This window comes from Macaca fascicularis, chromosome 17 (genome assembly GCF_037993035.2).
Source record: "Macaca fascicularis isolate 582-1 chromosome 17, T2T-MFA8v1.1".
NCBI lineage: Eukaryota > Metazoa > Chordata > Mammalia > Primates > Cercopithecidae > Macaca > Macaca fascicularis.
This window is the reverse complement of record NC_088391.1, coordinates 1,730,686-1,753,173: the sequence shown is the minus strand read 5'-3', so window position 1 is coordinate 1,753,173 and position 22,488 is coordinate 1,730,686. Positions and strand designations below refer to the sequence as shown.

At 38.4% G+C, this 22,488-nt stretch overlaps 1 protein-coding gene across 30 annotated transcripts in view; it reads left to right on the top strand.

Annotated features, from left to right (window-relative positions):
- ZMYM2 (zinc finger MYM-type containing 2) overlaps nt 1-22,488 on the top strand; it is a 129,230-nt gene that overhangs the window by 39,610 nt on the left and 67,132 nt on the right. For 14 of the 30 annotated variants that reach the window (XM_015439033.4, XM_015439035.4, XM_074021688.1 and 11 more), the window contains 4 exons: nt 4,391-4,676; nt 6,594-6,759; nt 7,895-8,107; nt 21,592-21,675. In XM_015439033.4, coding sequence (XP_015294519.2) covers nt 4,391-4,676; nt 6,594-6,759; nt 7,895-8,107; nt 21,592-21,675 — 749 coding nt within the window. The remainder of the gene's footprint in view (nt 1-4,390; nt 4,677-6,593; nt 6,760-7,894; nt 8,108-21,591; nt 21,676-22,488) is intronic. The other 16 variants (XM_074021692.1, XM_065533053.2, XM_074021685.1 and 13 more) reach the window with 2 other exon arrangements.

Genomic DNA, 22,488 nt, shown 5'->3' with positions numbered 1-22,488 from the left:
CTGTATTAGTGTGGGCAAGAACTGTTTCTTTTAGATCTGTTCAAGCATAATTTTTTATTGGAGACCTTTTTTCCTTTCATAAGATGGAATTACCAGTTCTTCTAGTGATTTTCTTTCTCGTGGATAAGATTTTTACCCATTTATTAAAACTGGTCAGTTACTGTGATGATAGCTAAATAACAGAATTCCAGAATGCACTCTTTATTCTAATAAGTTTGGTGTGTTTTTGTTTTTGTTTTTCAAACTAAGGGGTATTAATACAGTCAGGTAAAATCTGAATAGCCCCTTGAAACCATTAGGTTGATGGAATGGGTCAGAACCAAAAAATCATCCTTTTTAAAGTTTTGGTAGGAAAGAAGTTTTCCCAAGCTCTGGTTACATTTTGTACTGCAAGGAAAGTAATTTTTTTCCTGTGGAAGGGCAGCTTTTGTGTATGGAAGTTCAAAATACAGGAGAAACTAGAAAGGAAAAAGAAATTTATGAGAGACCAAAGTAGTAGAAATTGGAAGTGGTAACCTGAAACGTTTCAAAATGAAGATAGGTTATGGTATTGGTAGCGCCATGAGAGGCCTGCAGAACAGGAACTTCCTGCTAAGCACTAAAGAAGCTTAGCATGAGAGAGAAAAGATGTCCTCTGCCATTAATCGTTCCGACACCTCAGCACTGTGCTGTGCTGAACCTTTGCAGTGGTGGAGGAATTTGACATTGGATTAGTCAGTACAGGCATACCTCATTTTATAGTGCTTTCTTTATTGCACTTCTTTATTGCACTTCACAGATAATTGCACTTTACACAAATTGAAGGTTTGTGGCAACATTGAGCCGAGTAAGGCTTTTGGCGCCACACTTCCAACATCATGTGGTCACTTCGTGTCTCTGTTTCACGTTTTGGTAATTCTCACAATGCTTCAGACCTGTTCATTATTATTATACCTGTTACGGTGATCTGTGATCAGTGATCTTTGATGTTACTATTGTAATTGTTTTGGATGCCACAAACCGTACCTATATGAGAGTGAACCTGTTTGATAACTGTTGTGTGTGTTCTAACTCTCCTTCTCCTTGGACCTCTCTATTCCTTGAGACACAGCAATATTTAAATTAGGTCAATTAATAACCCTATAGTGGTTGCTAAGTGTTCAAGTGAAAGAAAGAACCTCACATCTCTTGCTTTAAATCAAAAGTTAGAACTGATTAGGCTTAGTGAGGAATGCATGTTGAAAAGCCTAGAAAGGCTGAGAGCTAGGCCTCTTGCACCAAACAGCCAAATTGTGAATGCAAAGGAAAAGTTCTTGAAGGAAATTAAAAGTGCTACTCCAGTGAACACAGGAATGATAAGAAAGTGAAACAGCCTTTTTTTTTTTTTTTTTTTTTTGAGACAGAGTCTCACTGTCTCACCCAGTCTGGAGTAGAGTAGCTCGAACTTGGCTCACTGCCTCACAGGCTCAAGAGATCCTCCCACCTCAGCCTCCCAAGTAGCTAGGGCCATAAGAATGTGCTGCCATGCCTGGTTAATTTTTAAAAAATATTTTTTTGTGGAGACAGGGTTTCACTATGTTGCCCAGGCTGAACTGCTCAAGCGATCCACCTGCCTCAGACCCTGAAAGTGCTGGGATTACAAGTGTGAGCCACTGTGCCTGGCCACAAAACAGCCTTATTGCTGATATGGAGAAAGTTTAAGTGGTCTGGATAGAAGATCAAACCAACTACAACATTCCCTTAAGCCAAAGCCCAATCCAGAGTTAGGCCCTAACTCTTTTTCGGTTTTATGAGAACTGAGAGAGATAAGGAAATAGAAGAAAAGTTTGAAGCTAGTAAAGATTGGCTCATGAGGTTTAAGGAAATAAGCCATCTCCATAACATAAACGTGCAAGGTGAAGCTGCAAATGCTGACGGAGAAGTTGCAGCAAGTTCTCCAGAAGATCTAAGATAATTGATGTAGGTGGCAACATGAAACAGCGGACAAAACAGCTGGCTGGCTCTCCTGTTAATATAGTTAATACAGTTAGTGACTGCAAGGTGAAGCCAGTGCTCATTTACTATTCTGAAATTCGTAGGGTGCTTAAGAATCATGATAAATGTACTCTGCCTGTGCTTTATCAGTGGAACAGCAAAGCCCAGATGACAGCACATGTGTTTACAGCATGGTTTACCGAATAGTTTAGTGTTGAGACCTTCTGCTCATAGAAATGATTCTTTTTAAAATATTACTGCCCAGTACACCTGGTCATCCAAGAGCTCTGATGGAGATGTACAAGGAGATGAGTGTTGTTTTCATACCTGCTACCACAGTATTCATTCTGCAGCCTGTGGATCAAGGAGTAATTTTGACTTTTAAGTCTTACTATTTAAGAAATACATTTCGTAAGGCTATAACTGCCGTAGATAATGATTCCTCTGATTGATCTAGGCAAAGTAAATTAAAAGCCTTCTGGAAAGGATTCGCCATTCTCAATGCCCTTATGAACATTTGTAATTCATGGGAGGAGGTCAAAACAGCATTATTAACCGGAGTTTGGAAGAAGCTGATTTCAGCCCTCATGAATGATGGTGAAGGGTTCAAGACATTAGTGGAGGAAGTAATTGTAGATGTGGTGGTGGAAATAGCATGAGAACTAGAATTTGTAGTGGAAGCTGAATGAGGCCGGGCATGGAGGCTCATGCCTATAATCCCAGCACTTTGGGAGACTGAGGCAGATGGATCAGTTGAGGCCAGGAGTTCAAGACCAGCCTGGCCAACATGGTGACACCCTGCCTTTACTAAAAACACAAAAATTAGCTAGGTGTGGTGGTGCACACCTGTAATCCCAGCTGCGTGGGAGGCTGAGGCACGAGAATTGCTTGATCCCAGGAGGTGGAGGTTGCAGTGGGCCAAGACTGCACCATTACACTCCATCCTGGACTAGAGAGAGAGACTATCTCAAAAGAAAAAAAAAAAAAGTAGATCCTGAAGATGAGATTGAATTGCTGCAATCTCGTGATAAAACTTGCACAGATGAGGAGTTGCTTTTTATGGTTGAGCAAAGTAGAATGGTTTCTTGAGATGAATCTGTTCCTGGTAAAGATACTGTGAATGTTGTTGAAATGACAACAAAGGATTTAGATTATCACATAAACTTAGTTGATAAAGCAGTTGCAGGGTTTCAGAAGATTGACTCTGATTTTGAAAGAAGCTCTAGTGTGGGTAAACTGCTGTCAAACAGCAGAAGAGTTCATTGATGGGGTACAGATCATTGTTGTCTTATTTTAAGAAATTGCCACAGCCAGCAGCCAACCACCATCATGATCAGTCAGCAGCTGTCAACATTGAGGCAGGGCCCTCCACCAGCAGAACGATTACAGCTTGATGAAAGCTCACATGATTAGTTTTTTTTTTTTTTTTTTAGCAATAAAGTATTTTTAAATTAAGATATGTAGATTTTTAAAAGATACAATACTATTGCACGCTTGATAGACTACATTATAGTGTAAACATAACTTTTTTGTGAAACCAAAAAAATTCTCGTGTCTTGCTTTATTGCAATATTAGCTTTATTGCAGTGATCTGGAACTGAACCAGAAATATTTCTGAGATATGCCTGTACACATTGGTTTAATTCCATCATTTCTATGTAATACTCTTTCTATGAGATTATGTGTTATATTTAAAGGCCATGAAACTAAACATATATATGGAAAAGCTGTTCTTAAAAACATGTCTTGAAAATAATTATAAACTTTATTAGACTTGCGTTACATTTGTCAAGGTTCTTGTTAGGATTTTACTATTCTTTAATGTTGAAATATGTGTTCCTTGCCTAAAGTAATATCTTGTAAATACGTGAATACTTCCTGCTTAATAACTAGTGACATTTTTTAATACTTCCTATATCCCAGTTATTATGCTTTATTATATGTCTCACCTCATTTAATGTTTACTGTTAGCATGAGGTTGAAACCATTTCAAACGCTCTAAAGAGTAAGGCACAATTTAAGTGGCTTCCTAATCTTGTAAGTGATGGAGCTGGAATGTGAACCATTCTTTTTTCTTTTAACTAATTTTTAAAAATTTGACAAAACTTGTGTATTTATTTATTGTGTACAACATGTTGCTTTGAAGAGGATACACATTGTGGGAATGGCTAGATTGAGCTGTGTGTTACCCGACGTACCATTTTTTTGTGCTGAGAACACTTAAAATCTAATGTTAACTATTTTAAAGAATATAGTGCATTGGTACTGTGACATTCTTACTCCAAAACTTGTGCTATAAACCTCTCTGCTATGTTGCTGTTCCATTAACATCTTAAAATTGTACAAAATGGGAAGTTAATATTTCTCTGATATAAATTTTAATATGTATGAACAAACACTTGTTTCATTACTCTTTCTTGTGCGTTTTGTTTTTAAGATTCTTGGATCTCCCAGTCAGCTTCATTTCCCCGTAATCAGAAACAACCAGGAGTGGACTCTTTATCACCAGTGGCCTCACTTCCTAAACAGATTTTCCAGCCTTCTGCGCAACAGCAGCCTACTAAACCAGTTAAAGTCACGTGTGCGAACTGCAAAAAACCTTTACAGAAGGGCCAGACAGCTTATCAACGGAAAGGATCAGCTCACCTCTTTTGTTCTACCACCTGCCTTTCTTCCTTCTCCCACAAGCCTGCTCCAAAGAAACTCTGTGTTATGTGTAAAAAGTAAGGTTTACCTTTCAGCACAATTCCATGTAGTTGAATTGTGGTGGTGTAAAATTTTAAGAAAAGTGAAACAGATTTGTAATACCTTTGGAAACTTTTCTGTCAAATCCAGGTGGCCTATGGATAAAAGGCTTCCTGTTTGGATAGGCATTGGAGTTGATTTAGATAGGTCCTTATAATTAATTTTGTCTGTAATCTCCATTGGACTCCATGATTTTGTAACAATGTATACTTATTTACATGATTAATGAGAAGAAATTAGTTGTTATAGCCAAATAAAAATGCTAAGCAGTTTATGCGTAATTCTGTATTAAAATTGGCTAAATTTTATACTGTCTTCAGATCAAGATTATAAAATTGGCAAGTCTTTGGATTTTATATGTGTGTGTTTTGAACATTAAGTCATTAGAAATAGTATTTCAGGAGTCAGGTACCAATTTTTAGCCGGCCTTGGAAAGACGGGATCCTTTCTCCTGCTGTTTTTTCTGTTTTCTTTTTCTCTTCTTTTTTTAGGCAGAGTCTCACTCTAGCCCAGGCTGGAGTGCAGCGGTGCGATCTCAGCTCACTGCAGCCTCCACCTCCCGGGTCCTCCACCTCCTGGGTTCAAACGATTATCCTGCCTCAGCCTCCCAAGTAGCTGGGATTATAGACTTTCGCCACCACGCCCAGCTAATTTTTGTATTTTTAGTAGAGACGAGGTTTCACCATGTTGTCCAGACTGGTCTTGAACTCCTGACCTGAGGCGATCTGCCCACCTCAACCTCCCAAAGTGCTGGGATACAGGCGTGAACCTCCATGCCCAGCCCTCTTCTGCTGTTGTTTTTTGATCTGGCTTCAATGGTTAAAAATAGCTGGAATGTGGTATATTACATGCAAGGTAAAGCGTGGTGGTGTTTCTGCACCATATCTTGGAGAAGCTCAGTTCTGTGAAGCTATATTTAGATCTTGAATTTTACAAAGGGCTTAGTGCTCTGTACATGTTTAATAAATTCAAATACGGAAACAATTGTTACACAGATTGTTTTGCAGTAGTAAACTTAAACACTACAGTGTAGGATCTTGAAAATCAGAATAAAAGGAAAACTTCAAAGGTCATCAGTATTGTCATTTTCTTTTTTTTTTTTTTTTTGAGACGGAGTCTCGTTCTGTTGCCCAGGCTGAAGTGCAGTGGCCGGATCTCGGCTCACTGCAAGCTCCGCCTCCCAGGTTCCCGCCATTCTCCTGCCTCAGCCTCCTGAGTAACTGGGACTACAGGCGCCGCCACCACTCCCGGCTAATTTTTTGTATTTTTAGTAGAGACGGGGTTTCACTGTGGTCTCCATCTCCTGACCTTGTGATCCACCTGCCTTGGCCTCCCAAAGTGCTGGGATTACAGGCGTGAGCCACCGTGCCTGGCAGTATTGTCATTTTCTAACATTTCTATTTACTGTTGAAGAGCCATGTTAATAGTGGGTGAGGTTATTTGGGAATGGGGGGTGTGGGTATATTTTAAGTTCATTTATCCCTCTAGAACATATGCCATATTCCTATGACCTGGATACCTCTTGCTTTCTGCTAATCCAGGGGAGGGAACTGAACAGGGTATACCTCAGTGAATTAATCCTTAACATTAATTCCATGTAACTAATAACAGCTTTTCTTTTTTTAGTTTTCCCAATATTTGAAATCCTTTTTAGTGAATTTAAAGATAAATTGAGTAGTGGCAAAGATTTAATAGTATAAAATATTTCTGCCTCTCAGTCTTTATTTTCAAGAGTTCATATTTTATTAAGAACGTCTAATAAAAATGATTTATTAGATCCAAGAATGATGTTTGATTTGCAGGACTTAGTCTATAGAAATGAAAAATGTCACTTATGAGTCTTATATTTGATTTCTTTTAAAATGGAATTTTAATATGTACCTGTTATTTTTCAGAGATATAACTACAATGAAAGGAACCATTGTTGCTCAAGTGGATTCAAGTGAGTCCTTCCAGGAATTCTGTAGTACATCTTGTTTATCTCTCTATGAAGACAAACAGAATCCTACTAAAGGAGCTCTAAATAAATCAAGATGTACAATCTGTGGTAAACTAACTGAGGTTTGTATTTTTTTACTTTGTCATTTAGTTCTAACAAATAGGAATATTTTAAAGTTCATTTAAGAACTGTTAGATAATCTTTTATCAGTTCCTTAAAAATGAATATCTAAAAAGACTATCTTATAAATATCCTATTATGTAATCTGATTCTCCCATAGGATCTTAACTTATTAATATCCTTTTATATAATCTGATTCTCCCACAGGATGATTTAGGAAAAATCGTTGTGTTAATGTGCCTTTTTTCCCCTGAGATTGGGAGCACTCACAGACAGAACCATAGTGTTGAGATTGATTTTTGTCTAGTAATATATTTATTTAAACAAGCAAGCAGACTACACAAGAAATACTACAAATAATTTTGCTGAGAAGTAGAACAATTGGAATATTTTTTGATAACCTCACATAATTAATATTGTATTAAATAAAAAGTAATCTGTTTATATATGTCATTTGAATGATTTATGATGGTTCTCCCCTCCTCATTTTTCTAGAGAAATGTACTTTATTTATAGTTTTAAAAAATTGGTCTAAAGATTTTTAGTCTATGGAGTTTAATATCACCACTACCCAAACCTGGTTTTCTGTCATCTTCTGATACCTCTAGGGAAGTTTGTAGTGATGTCACTGATGGTTTTTTCTTTTTTTCAGTGCCATACATGTGTTCCTGTGTGTATAAACCAATTTAAATAATTGTGAGAATGGGGCCAGGCCCAGTAGCTCACACCTATATAATCCTAGCACTTTGGGAAGCCAAGGTGGGAGGATCACTTGAGGCCAGGAGTTTGAAATCAGTCTGGGAAGCATAGTGGGACCCTATCAGTACCTAAAGGAAAAAACATCAATTGGGTGTGGTTGTGTGTCTGTAGTCTCAGTTACTCAGGAGGCTGAGGTAGGAGGATTGCTTGAGCCCAGGAGATTGAGGCTGCAGTCAGCTTTGATGTTGCCACTGTACTTCAGCCTGGGTGATAAGTGAGACCCTGTCTTTAAAAAAAAAAAAAAAAAAAAAAGCAATATTTTTCCTTTTCTCCAAACAAGCCTTATTGGGACATGCTTGTTTCTGTTCAGAATGCTTTATTATTTAGCTACTTGTCAGATTTATCTGTTTTGTAAGATTTTGTTTATTTTTCTTTTAGATTCGCCATGAAGTCAGCTTTAAAAATATGACTCATAAGCTGTGCAGTGACCACTGCTTTAATAGATACAGAATGGCCAATGGTTTAATAATGAATTGCTGTGAACAGTGTGGAGAGTACTTGCCCAGTAAAGGTGCTGGAAATAATGTTCTGGTGATTGATGGTCAACAGAAAAGATTTTGCTGTCAAAGTTGTGTCAGTGAATACAAACAGGTAATTCATGTTCTAATCAAAATTGGGCATTCTTTAGAATGTGCTTGAAACTGTTGTGATACTTCTACTCTAATAGTGTTTATTAACCGAATTTATCTTAGAATTTCATTTAATTCAATTGTCATATCATGGAGGGCATACTGAATGCATATTGCTTTGCACCATTAAAGCTGAACCATCGTAAGTCAGGGACCATCTGTATTTATTCATTTGAGGTAGGTCATTTCCATGATATAATGATGGAGTTAAGTCTGGGTAAACCCGTTGTAAGTTGGAAATGTCTTAAAATGCACCTTTGACCTTGATATTTTCAACTTAGAATGGGTTTATTAGGATGTAACTCCATTCTTATGGAACATCTGTGTATGTAGATTATTGGCAGTAATTTTAATATTTTACATATAATGGTAAATGCTATCAGAATGATTTTTCTTTTGAATTTATTTCCTTTTTGGGAGTTGGAGAGGGGCTGCAAATATTTTTCAAACTTTTAAAGCTCAGCTTTGAAGTGGTCATATTGTTTATATTTAAATTTTAAGGTTAAGTTTTCTGTTGTTGTTGTTGGTTTTTTTTTTTTTTTTTTTTGAGACAGAGTTTTGCTCTTGTTTCCCAAGCTGGAGTGCAGTGGCGTGATCTCAGCTCACTGCAACCTCTGCCTCCCAGGTTCAAGTGATTCTCCTGCCTCAGCCTCCCAAGTAGCTGGGATTACAGGCACGTGCCACCATGCCCAGCTAATTTTTTTGTATTTTTAGTAGAAACGGGGTTTTACCATGTTAGCCAGGCTGGTCTCAAACTTCTGACCCCAGGTGATCCACCTGCCTTGGCCTCCCAAAGTACTGGGATTACAAGGGTGAGCCAGCTGCACCTGTCCAGGTTAATGTTATTTTAAGGACTTTTTGATTTCTAGTTTTTTTCCATTGCTCATTGGGAAGATACTCTGTGTGATTTCAATCTTCATAAATTTATGAAGTGTTTTATCAGAAATTATTGCTTTAAAGATCTTTTCGTTGTCTGTGGAGAAGGTTTTATGAACTTTCTCCCTCTTTAGTTTTTTTTTTAAGACAAGTCTCGCTCTGTTGCCCAGGCTGGAGTGCATTGGCGTGATCTTGGCTCACTGCAACTTCCGCCTCCTGGGTTCAAGTGATTCTCCTGCCTCAGCCTCCTGAGTAGCTGGGATTACAGGCGTGCACCAACACGCTGAGCTAAGTTTTGTATTTTTACTAGAGATGGGGTTTCACCATGTTGGCCAGGCTGGTCTCACACTCCTGAGCTCAAGTGATCTGCACTCCTTGGCCTCCCAAAGTGCTGGGATTACAGGCACACGCCACCATGCCCAGCTAATTTTTTTGTATTTTTAGTAGAAACGGGGTATCACCATGTTGGCCAGGATGGTCTCAATCACCTGACCTTGTGATCCACCCGCGTCGGCCTCCCAAAGTGCTGGGATTACAGGCGTGAGCTACCACGCCTGGCCTCAGATTTATTAAGGTGTGAGTTATATAGTAGTCCTTTCTCACGCAAGGTTTTGTTTTTTTGTGGTTTCAATTACAGTCAGCTGCAGTTCCCAAATAGGTGAGTAGACTACAATAAGATAATTTCAGAAAGTAATTAATTATAGGTGAATAGACTACAATAAGATAATTTGAGAGAGATTAATTATAACTAACTATAATTGTTGTTGTTTTTCATTTTGTTTTGAGACAGGGTCTTGCTCTGTTGCCCAGGCTGGAGTGCAGTCGTGCAATTTCAGCTCACTGCAATCTACTTTTCTTGGGTTCAAATGATTCTCCTAGCTTCAGCCTCCCGAGTGGCTGGGATTACAGGCGCGTGCTACCATGCCTGACTAATTTTTGTATTTTTAGTAGTGACTGGGTTTCACCACATTGTCCAGGCTGGTCTCAAACTCCTGACCTCAAGTGATTTGCCCACCTCGGCCTTCCAAAGTGCTGGGATTACAGGCGTGATTACCATTCCCGGCCAATTGTTGTTAATCTCTTGCTGTGGCTAATTAGAAATTAAACTTTATCGTAGATATGTGTCTGTAGGAAAAGATGTAGTATCAAAGGTTTCAGGCATCCACTGGTAGCCTCAGAATATATCTCTCAAGGATAAGAGGTGGCACTGCCATATTAGTAGATTTCCTAGTCTATTGAGCCATCCTTGTATTCCTAGAATAAACTATGCCAGATAATTAGTTTTTCAAAAATGTGCATACATTCTGATGGTTAATACTCTATTTGGTACATTTGCATTGATATTTATAAGTAAGATGGGTCTGTAATGTCCTTTTTTTGGTGCCTTCTTAAGGTATCAGTGTTACATTTGCTTTATAAAAATGTCCAGAGGAAAATTCATTTCCTCATATACTTAAAGCAGTACAAATGAAAATAAATGAATTAAATAGTCAACTGAAAAAGCTGGAAAAAGGAAAATAAGCTGAAACAAAAGAGAAGAAAGGAAATAAAGATAAAAGGAGAAACTAATTAGGAATTTAAAATAGTGTTAACATTGTTCAGAATGTTGCCTCTTTGAAAAATCAGGTCTTCGAAAAACCAGGGAAAAAATACCCAATGGTTAATTCAATCAGGAAAAGAGTTTTAAAAACAGAAATACATAAAATAAGAAATGACAAGGTAGACATGAGCATCAAAACAAAAGAACTTGACAAAAATCAGTCATAAGAACTAATTTATATAGCCCTATATAAAAATATTGAACCTAGATTGAGTAATTTCCTGTTGAACCTAGATTGAGTAATTTCCTGTGAAAATATAATTTCCCTAACTGGACTTCAGATAAAATTAAGTAGACAAATTTCTGTAGATGAAATAGAGATAATTATTAAAGTACTACCCCACAACAAGGACCAGGCTCTGATGTTTTCATAGGGGAATTCCATCAAATTTAAACAAGAAAATCTCAGTGTTACTTAAACAATTCCAGAGCATAAAAAGGAAGGAAAGTAACTCGTAAGTTTTTTAAACATTGTGGTAGAGTTATATGTAACATAAAATTTGCAGTTTTAAGTATTTTTAAGTATATAAGTGAGTGGCATTAGTTACATTTACAGTGTTATGCCACCATTGACTCTATTTCTGAAACTTTTTCATCATGCCATACAAAAACTGTGACATTAGCCAATAACTCCCATTTTTTTCTATCCCAGTCCTTGGTAACTTAGTAGTTTCTGTCTCTCTGAATTCGTATATTCTAGATATTCATGTAAGTGAAATTATATAATATTTGTCTTTTTGTATCTGGCTGATTTTACCTGAAAGCTGAAACATAATGCTTTCAGTTTCATCCATAGCATAGCCATGATCAGAACATCGTTACTTTGTATGGCTGAATAATATTCATTATATGTATATGCCACATTCTGTTTAATTTGTTGTCCCTGTGATAGTTGTTACATTGTTGCCACCTTTGACTATTGTGAATAGTGCTGCAGTGAATGTTGATGTATAAATTTGATATAAGTATCCTGGTTTTCCATTCTTTTGGATGAGTGTGGATTTGCTCAGTCATAGGGTAATTCTGTTTCACCTTTTGAGGAATTGTCAAACTATTTTACACAACTGTACCATTTTATGTTCTCAACAGCAATGTACAAGGTTTCTATTTTCTATGTATCTTTGCCACACTTGTTATGTTCCGTGTTTTAAACTTTTGATTTTTCTTGTAGATATCTTAGTATGTGTGCGGTGGTATCTCATGGTTTTGATTTGCATTTCCCTAATGACCAATGACAATGAGCAATTTTGCTTTTGTTGTGTGTTTTTTTTTTTTTGAGACAGAGTCTCACTGTATTACCCAGATTGGAATGCAGGCGCACAATCTTGGCTCACTGCAACCTCTGCTTCCTGGGCTCAAGGGATCCTTCTGTCTCAGCCTCCCGAGTAGCTGGGGCCACAAGCACAGGCCACTATGCTGCCTGGTTAATTTTTTGTATTTTTTGGAGGCATAGGGTTTCACCATGTTGCCCAGGCCTGGTCTCGATCTCCTGAGCTCAAGCCATCTGCCTGCCTTGGCCTCCCAAAGTGCTAGGATTACAGGTGTGAGCCACCGCGCCTGGCCAGTGAGCAAGTTTTCACTTGCTTGTTGGCCATTCGTGTATCATCTTTGGAGAAGTATCTGTCTATTCAAGTTCTCTCTCTGTTTTTGAATTGGGTTTTGTAGTTTTGTTCTTTTCTCTCTCTTTCTCTCTTTTTTTTGTTTGTTTTTGAGACAGAGTCTCCCTCTTTTGCCCAGGCTGGAGTGCAGCAGCGAGATCTTGGCTCTCTGCAACCTCCGCCTCCTGGGTTCAAGCGATTCTCCTGCCTCAGCCTCCCGAGTAGCTGGGGTTATGGGTGTGTGCCACCATGCCTAATTTTTGTATTTTTTTCTTTTTTGAGATGGAGTCTTGCTCTGTTGCTCAGGCTGGAGTGTGGTGGCACAGTCTCTGCTCACTGCAACGTCCACCTCCTGGGTTCAAGCAATTATCCTGCCTTCACCTCTCAAGTAGCTGGAATTACAGGTGCACACTACCATGCCCAGCTGATTTTTTGTATTTTTAGTGGAGATGGAGTTTCACCTTGATGGCCAAGCTGGTTTCAAACTCCTGAAGTCAAGTGAGCCACCTGCCTCGACCTCCCAAAGTGTTAGGATTACAGGCGTGAGCCACAGCGCCTGGCCTAATATTTGTATTTTTAGTAGAGATGGGGTTTCACCATGTTGGCCAGGCTGGTCTCGAACTCCTGACCTTCAGTGATCCTCCTGCCTTGGCCTCCCAAAGTGCTGAAATTACAAGCGTGAGCCCCCGCACCCAGTCTTTTTTTTTTTTTTTTGAGATGGATCTCGCTCTGTAGCCCAGGCTGGAGTGCGATAGTGCGATCTCAGCTCACTGCAGCCTCCACCTCCTGGTCCAAGTGATTCTTCTGCATCAACCTCCCAAGTAGCTAGGACTATAGGCATAGGCCACCATGTCCAACTAATTTTTGTATTTTTTTAGTGGAGTCGGGGTTTCACCAGGTTGGCCAGACTGATCTCGAACTCCTGACTTCAAGTGATCTGTCCTTCTCAGCCTCCCAAAGTGCTGGGATTACAGGTGTGAGCCACCACACCCAGCTGGAAGTTTTAAATTTTGATTTACCCATTTTTTTTCATTTGGTTGTACTTTCGGTGTCATTTAAGAATCTGTTGCCAAATCCCAGGTCATGGTTTACCTCTACAGTTTTTTCTAAGAGTTTTATGAGTTTAGCTCTTAATTAGGTATTTGATCCATTTTAATTTACTTTTTGTTTATTATGTGAGGCAGGGATCCAACTTCATTCTTTTGTACTGGAATTCCAGTTTTCCCACCACCACCTGTTGAAGGGATTATTCTTTCTCCATGGAATGGACTTATCACACTTGTCAAGTATGTATTGGCCAGAGATCATTTCTGTGTTCCACTGATCTACATGTGTGATCTTATGTATGTGCCACACTATTTTGATTACTGTGTATCTTTGTTCTAAGTTTTGAAATCAGGAAATGTGAGTTCTCCAACTTTGTTTTTTGTCAAGATTGTTTGAATATTCTGAACCCATTCTAACTTTATGTGAATTTGAAGATTGGCTTTTCTATTTCTGCAGAAGAGTTTGTTGGAATTTTTATATAAATTGCATTGAATCTTTAGATTGTTTTGGGTAGTATTGGCATCTTAGCAGTAGTAAGTTATTCTATCTGTGAAAATGGCATTTATTTATGAAGACATACCATTTATTTAGATCTTCTTTAATTTCTTTCAGCAGTCTTTTGTGGTTTTTAGTGTACAAGTCTTCACCTCCTTTGCTGCATTTATTCCTAGATATTTATTCTTTTAATGCTATTTCTAGTGGATTTGCTTTATTTCCTTTTCAGATTGTACATTACTAGTGTATAGAAACACATCTGATTTTTGTACATTAATCATGTACTGTGCAACTTTGCTGAATTTGTTAGCTCTACTAGCTTTATGAGTTTCATGTCATCTGTGAATAGAGGTAGTTTTACTTTTTTCCAATTTGGATACATTTTATTTCTTAACTAATGGTTGTGACTATAGCTTTCGATACTGTCGAATAGAAGTGGTGAAAGTGGGCATCCTTGTTGCTGATCTTAGAGGAAAATATTTTTTTTTTTTTTTTTTTTTGAGACGGAGTCTCGCTCTGTCACCCAGGCTGGAGTGCAGTGGCCAGATCTCAGCTCACTGCAAGCTCCGCCTCCCGGGTTCACGCCATTCTCCTGCCTCAGCCTCCCGAGTAGCTGGGACCACAGGCGCCGCCACCTCGCCCGGCTAATTTTTTGTGTTTTTAGTAGAGACGGGGTTTCGCCGTGTTAGCCAGGATGGTCTCGATCTCCTGACCTCGTGATCCGCCCGTCTCGGCCTCCCAAAGTGCTGGGATTACAGGCTTGAGCCACCGCGCCCGGCCGGAGAAGAATTATTTTACCATTGAGTCTGATGTTAGAATGTATGGCTTTTAGTATTTTGAAGTAGTTTCTTTGTATTACTTTTTTTATTCAGTGTTTTTTTAATCATAAAAAGGTGAATTTTTCAAATGCTTTTTCTACATCCTTTGAGATGATCATGTGGTTTTTATCTTTGCTCCTATTTATGTGGTATGTTACATGGATTGATTTCTTTATGTTGAACCATACTTTTATTGGGATAAATCTCCACTTGATTGTGGTGTATAATCCTTTTAATATATTGAATTCAGTTTAGTAGTACTTTGTTGAGGATCTTTGCATCAATATTCTTGTGGGATACTGGTCTTTGATTTTCTTTCTTTTGATGTCTTTATCTGTCTCTGGAATGAGGGTAATGCTGGCCTCATAGAATAGGGTGGGTGAGATATCTTGTATCTTCTGATTTTTGGAAGCGTGAGAATTGGTGTTAATTCTTTAAATGTTTGATAGAACTTACCTGTGAAGTCATCTGATCTTGACCTTCTCTTTTTTGGGACTGTTTGTTTGTTTGTGAGATAGAGTCTCGCTCTGTCGCCCAGGCTGGAGTGCAGTGGCACGATCTTGGCTCACTGCAACTCCTGCCTCCTGGGTTCAAGCAATTCTCCTGCCTCAGCTTCCTGAGTAGCTGGGACTACAGGCGCATGCCACCATGCCCAGTTAATTTTTGAATTTTTAGTAGACATGGGGTTTCACCATGTTGGCCAGAATGGTCTCGATCTGCTGACCTCGCGATCCACCCACCTCAGCCTCCCAAAGTGTTGAGATTATAGACGTAAGCCACCATGCTGGGCCAGGACGTTTTTGATGACTGAGTCTCTTGTTATATGTCTGTTCACATTTTCTGTGTCTTCTTGTGTCAGTTTTGGTGGTTTGTGTGTTTTTAGGAATTTGTGCATTTCATCTATGCTATGTAATTTGTTGACGTGCTATTGTTCATAGCATTTTCTTGTACTACTTTTTATTTCAGGAATGCCAGTAGTAATGTCTCCCTTCCATATTTTATTCTTTGTGTCTATTCTCTTGATATTTTAAAATGACCAACTTTTTGGTTTGTTTCTCTCACTTTTTCTGTTCTGTTTTATTTTTCTCTGCTCTAATCTTTATTATTTCCTTTCTTCAGCTGGCTTTGGGTATAGTGATCTCATCTTTTTCCTCAAGGTGGTGAGAAGTTAGGTTATTTACTTGAGATATTTTTTCTTTCTTTCTTTCCTTCTTTCTTTCTGTCTGTCTTTTTGTCTGTCTTTCTTTCTTTCTTTCCTTCCTTTCTTTCTCTTCCATTCCGTTCCTTCCCCTTCCCCTTCCCCTTTCCTTTTTGACAAAGTCTCACTCTGTCGCCCAGACTGGAACGCAGTGGCATGATCTTAGCTCACTGCACCCCCCACCTCCCAGGTTCAAGCGATTATCCTGCATCTGCCTCCTCAGTAGCTGGGGTTACAGGCATTTGCCACCACACCCGGCTAATTTTTGTATTTTTAGCAGAGTTGGGGTTTCATCATGTTAGACTAGTCTCAAACTCCTGATCTCAGGCGATCTGCCCGCCTCAGCCTTCCAAAGTGCTGGAATTATAGGTGTGAGCCACCGTGCTGGCCTTTTTTTTTTTTTTTAAACATAAGCATTTACAACTATAAATAAATTTTTCTCAGATCACTATTTAAGCTGCATCTCATAACTTTTGGTGTTCTTTTAGTTTTGTTTTCACTCATTTCTAAGTATTTAAAAATTTCCTGTGATTTCTTCTTTGAGCCATGTTTAAGAGTATATAGTTTAGTATCTCCATATTTGTGAATTTTCTAAGTGTTCCTTCTATTACTGATTTCTAGTTTTATTCCATTGCTCATTGGAAAAATACTCTGTGTGATTTCAGTCTTCAAAAATTTATTGAGACTTTTTTGTGGCCTAACATAGTTCATTCTGGAGATTGCTCCATGTGCATTTGAGAAAAATGTTTATTCTACTGTCGTTGGCAAGAATACTCAATATATGTTTGTTATTAATAACTCTAGTTGGTTTATATTGTTGTTCAAGATCTGTCTTTAGTTGAAATTGTGTCTAGATGGTCTGTCCACTATTGTAAATGGTGTATTGATGTCTCCAACTATTATTGTACAGTTATGTGCTTCTACCTCCATTATTATCTGTTTCTCCTTTTACTTCTGTTAATTTTTTTAAATGTATTTTGGGGGTTTTGATATTTGCTATGTATATGTTTATATTTGTTACATCTTCTTGGTAAATAGACCCTTTGTTCAGTATGTATTCTTTTTCTGTCTCTTGTATCAGTTTTTCACATGAAGGTTCTTTTTGCCTTATATTAATATGGCAACCCCAACTCTCTTAGTTACTGTTTATTTGCATGGAGTTTCTTTTTCCATCCTTTTACTTTTGACCTGTTTGTATATTTGGATAAATAAATCCTTCCTTATCAGTAATTACATTAAATGTACATGGATCAAATTATCCAATCAAAAGGCAGAAATTGACAGAATAGGAAAAAAGATGGCTTTTAATTGGATAATTTGATCCATGTACACTTAACATAATTACCGATAAGGAAGGATTTATTTCTGCCATTTTCCTATTTTTTCTTTGGTATATTCTGTACCTTTTTTTTTGGTATCTCATTTCCTGCATTATAGCCTTTTATATTTAGTTTATTGTAGTGCACTGTTTTGATTTCCTTCTCATTTTTATATTATTATTTTTTATTTTTATTTTATTTATTTTTTTTGAGACGGAGTCTTGCTCTGTCGCCCAGGCTGGAGTGCAGTGGCGCGATCTGGGCTCACTGCAAGCTCCGCCTCCCGGGTTCACGCCATTCTCCTGCCTCAGCCTCCCGAGTAGCTGGGACTACAGGCGCCCGCCACCTCGCCCGGCTAGTTTTTTGTATTTTTTAGTAGAGACGGGGTTTTACCATGTTAGCCAGGAGATGGTCTCGATCTCCAGACCTCGTGATCCACCCGTCTCGGCCTCCCAAAGTGCTGGGATTACAGGCTTGAGCCACTGCGCCCGGCCTATTATTTTTAAATATATTATTTGTGGTTACTGTCTGGGAGGCTTTGCATATAACATCCTACAATTCAAGCTAATGTGAACTTATAACAAGTTAATTAGCTTTTAAAAATGCTGTGCCTATATATCTGTTCCCTCTTTTTGTTATAAATTACGTTTTTAAACATTGTATTCCCAGTAATACAGATTTATAATTTTGTGTGCATATTTGTCTTTAAAATCATGTAGGAAATAAAAAGTGGAGTTATAAACCAAAAATACAATTATACTTGTTTTGTATTCTCCCATATATTTACTAAAGATTGGGTCAAGTGTACTTCCATTTCAATAAAAAGCTTTGACTCCCTTTAGCATTTGTTTTGTAGGGTAGATTTAGTGGCAACAAACTCCCTCCACCTTTTATCTGTGTGTCTTTACTTTTCCTTCAGTTTTGGATGATAGTTTTGCTGGATATAGTATTCTTGTTTGAAAACTTTTTTTTCTCCATTATTTTAAATGTTATTCCACTGCCTTTTGGCCTCCATGGTTGTTTCTTTTGTGAAACTGGTTAATCTCATTGAGAATTTGTTGTGCTGAACCATTTCTGTCTTGCTTTTTTCAAGATTTTGTCTTTTTTTTTTTTTTTTTTTTTTTGAGACAGAGTCTTGCTCTGTCGCCCAGGTTGGAGTGCAGTGGGCGGATCTCAGCTCACTGCAAGCTCCGCCTCCCAGGTTTACGCCTTTCTCCTGCCTCAGCCTCCCGAGTAGCTGGGACTACAGGCGCCCACCACCACGCCCAGCTCCTCTCAAGTAGCTGGGACTACAGGCGCCGCCACCTCGCCCAGCTAGTTTTTTGTATTTTTAGTAGAGACGGGGTTTCACCGTGTTAGCCAGGATGGTCTCGATCTCCTGACCTCGTGATCCGCCCGTCTCGGCCTCCCAAAGTGCTGGGATTACAGGCTTGAGTCACTGCGCCCGGCCCTCTTTGTCTTTTAACAGTTTGATTATAGTGTGTCTTATTGTGTGTCTCTGAGTTTATCCTACGTGTAATTTGTTGTGTTTATTAGATTTGTAGATTTGTGTCTATTATCAAATATGGGAAGTTTTTAGCCATTAATTTTTCAAATAATCTTTTGCACCTTTCTCTTCTTCTGAAACTCTCATAAAGTACATGTTGGTCTGTTTGATCTTGTTCCATGGGCCCCTTAGGCCTTTGCTTACTTTTCTTCGTCCTTTCCTTTACTGCTCCTCAGATTCTGTGATGTCAGTCTTGGCCTCTTTACTGCAAGCCGTTGGTGAAAGTTCTGGCTTTCTGCTGGGTCAGACCTCCTCAGTTAGGGTGGAGGTGGTTAAGTTGTCTAATTACCACCCAGTGGGGTGGAAGTTCACGTTTCCTGCGTGGCCTTGTCTGACTTTACCATTGCTAGGGTGCTGGCGTGAGGCATCACGTTGTAGCCAGGCCAGGGTGGAAGTCTAGGCTAACTGGCCTTTTTTGTGTGAATGGGATTAGGGTCTGTGGAGTAGAGAAACTTGTCTTACTGTTTCTCTAGCAGCTATTTCAACTGTATTTCCCCTACAGGTGTGTCATTTCTTTTGCCAGATTCAAGATTTTTTGTCTTTGGTTTTCAGAAATTTAAATTTGGTGTATCTTGGTGTTTCTTTGGGTTTTATCCTTCCTAGTGTTTGCTAACCTTCTATCTGTAGATTTATGTCTTTTGCCAAATTTGAGACATTTAAAACAGTAGTGTTTTCGGAGGACTTTTCTAACTCTGTCCTCTTTTTCCTTTCCCTTTGGGACTCCAATGACATGAATGTTACTTTATTTTTTATTTTTTTTTAATTTTGTTACAGATCCCTAAGGCTCTGTTTTACTTTCCCCCCACCCCGTCTGTTTTTCAGGTTGGGTGCTATAATTCTATCTTCCTGTTCACTGATTCTCTCCATTTTATTCTTTATATCTTCTATTTATTTTCTAGAAGTTTCTGTGTGTTCATTTGTTTTTAAGTGCATGTGTATTGGTTGTTGGAGCACTTTCATGATGATTGCTTTAAAATCTTTGTCAGATATTTCCAGTATCTCTGTAATTTTGGTGTTGGCGTCTTTTGTTTGTCCTTTTCTGTTTAAATTATAGTTTTCCTGGTGTTTGGCATGATAAATGATTTTTTTATCTGAAACTTGAACATTTTGAGTGCTGTGTTATTGCCAAGTGGAGATAAAAGGTCAGCCTCTCTACGTGGCCTCTCTACACCTGTGGAGGAGAAGCAGCTGGTTATTGCTGAGTGGATATGGGAGTTCTGGTTCCTTTCTGGACATTAGCTGATACTACCCTGACTAGAGAAGTAGGAGTTCCTTATCCTGTTCTCCACATAACCTCTACTGAGACCAAATGATTCTACTCCAGTGGATAAAGAAAATGTTCTTTGTACTATTATTAAAGAAATAAAAATTATTTAAAATAGCGTTTCTTCTTTTATTCTTTAAAATTACTTGCATGTTTTATAATTACATACTGTATGTTCATAATTCATTAGTTAATAAATAGGTGGGAGTCCCTGCCCTACTATTTTACTGATAAAGAGACCCCATTGGATGTGTTTGGAGACAACTACATGAGATGCTATAGCGAATGTCTTCTTTTTCTGCAGCCTGGGAGCTAAAATTGTATCATAATCCTTCCTTCCTTTCCACTCACCCCCTTTGACCTTTGTCTGTAACATTTAACTTAGCTGCCTTTTGTTTTTTTTATCTGTGCTCTCATTGCTCAATTAGTTTCTGAAGTGTATGGATACACTTAGTTAATAATCTAGATCCTGGTGGTGGAGACTGTATAACACTTGCCCCATGCCTTTCAGTAGTTTTCCTTTTCTAGCATAGTATTTTGACTTTCATAGAAAGCGGGAAGCATGTCTTTTAAAACTTTTGTGCAAGGAGTAAGGATATATATTTGTGTTATATTCTGGAAGCTGTCATGTGTGCTTTCAAAAGAATTTCTCAAACATGCTGGGCTCATGACTGTAATCGCAGCACTTGGGTGGCCGAGGTGGGTGGATCACTTGAGGTCAGGAGTTCGAGACCAGCCTGGCCAACATGATAAAACCCTGTCTCTACTAAAAATACTAGCCAGGTGTGGTGGCAGCACCTATAATCCCAGCTACTCAGGAGGCTGAGGTGGGAGAATTGCTTGAACCCAGGAGGCGGAAGTTGCAGTGAGCCGAAATCATGCCACTGCACTTCGGCCTGGACGACAGAGCAAAAACTCCATCTCAAAAATAAAATAAAATAAAAAAGTCTCAGTCCATTTTGCTTATGGTAGAAATTGTAGCTGTGTAATCTCCAAATGACTTAATTTAGGAAGCTTTGAGTTTCATTGTAAGTATTAGAGTTTAATAGGTTTTAAAGAGATCTTAGAACACTCCAAATTAGAAGTGATTTTTCTGGCTGGGCGCGGTGGCTCAAGCCTGTAATCCCAGCACTTTGGGAGGCCGAGACGGGCGGATCACGAGGTCAGGAGATCGAGACCATCCTGGCTAACACGGTGAAACCCCGTCTCTACTAAAAAAAATACAAAAAACTAGCTGGGCGGGTGGCGGGCGCCTGTAGTCCCAGCTACTCAGGAGGCTGAGGCAGGAGAATGGCGTAACCCCGGGAGGCGGAGCTTGCAGTGAGCTGAGATCCAGCCACTGCACTCCAGCCTGGGCGACAGAGCGAGACTCCGTCTCAAAAAAAAAAAAAAAAAAGTGATTTTTCTCAGAAATTAGAGGTGAGTCAGGTCTATCTTTAATTCCTTAGCTCATTATTACTGTTTTATCATTATACCATTTTTTCTGAGATGTAATTATTTGATAATTCTTTAAGTTGGTCAACAGTAGTGGGGACAGGACAGGCAGACATTTTTAAAAGTTGGAGTGAGTTTGTAAGTCACAAAATACAAGTGAGAAGCAACTTTTACATAATGCTTATTTACCTTTCAATCTAGCAGCTGTTCTTTATGTGTGTTTATAAAGTCTTTTAAAATCTTTTTTTTAGGTAGGTAGCCATCCCAGCTTCCTGAAGGAGGTTCGAGATCACATGCAGGACTCTTTCTTAATGCAGCCTGAGGTGAGCAGGAGTGTAAGTGGAGTTCAAGGCCTTCACATTTTCGAGCACTGCTACTACTGTCATTAATGTGTATCTGAAAAATCTTGTGCAATTTGAAATATATTAAAATTTCCAAACTTAAATTGTATCACATGATGAATGTTTTATCTCCAAGACATAGATAGGTTTCTAATTTCACTACTTTTACGTGTATTTTCTTGTGATATGCTCATTTGTCTTTAGATATTTATGTTCTTAGGAAATTATTTTCAGATATAATTTTTTTAGTGCACAATACCTTGTACACAGTAGGCATTTGATAATGGGATATAAAAATCCTCTCTTTTGTGCCTACCTGAAAAGTTTAAAAAAAAAGAAAAAAGCCCTTTCAAAAAAATTTCCAAGCCTGTATTTCTGTTAATCCAGATACATGAATTAGTAATAAGTGTTTAAAATTAGGAAGACTTTTAACTATAGTACAGTTATCAAGATAATGAAATTTACGTCAGTAAACTATTATCAGGTTAGTCAATAGAGCTTATTCAAATTTTGTCCATTAATGTCCTTTACAACAAATGAAAAACAATTATTTCTTGTCTAGAATCCAGTACAGGATCCTAGGCCATTATTTGTTTAAATATATTTTTTAGGCCGTTTCCCAACCCTCTTCTTCTGAGACCCCAATTCCAGATGTATTCCTGCCACTTTCCCAGTCACCAAGGCTTTGTTTTGTATTGTTTTGTATTGTTTTTATATTGTTTTGTATCTGTTTTGCATTGTTGTTTCTATTTGTATTGTTTGTTTTTCCTAGTCTTTTTTTCCCTTCTGTACTCCATTTTGGAAAGT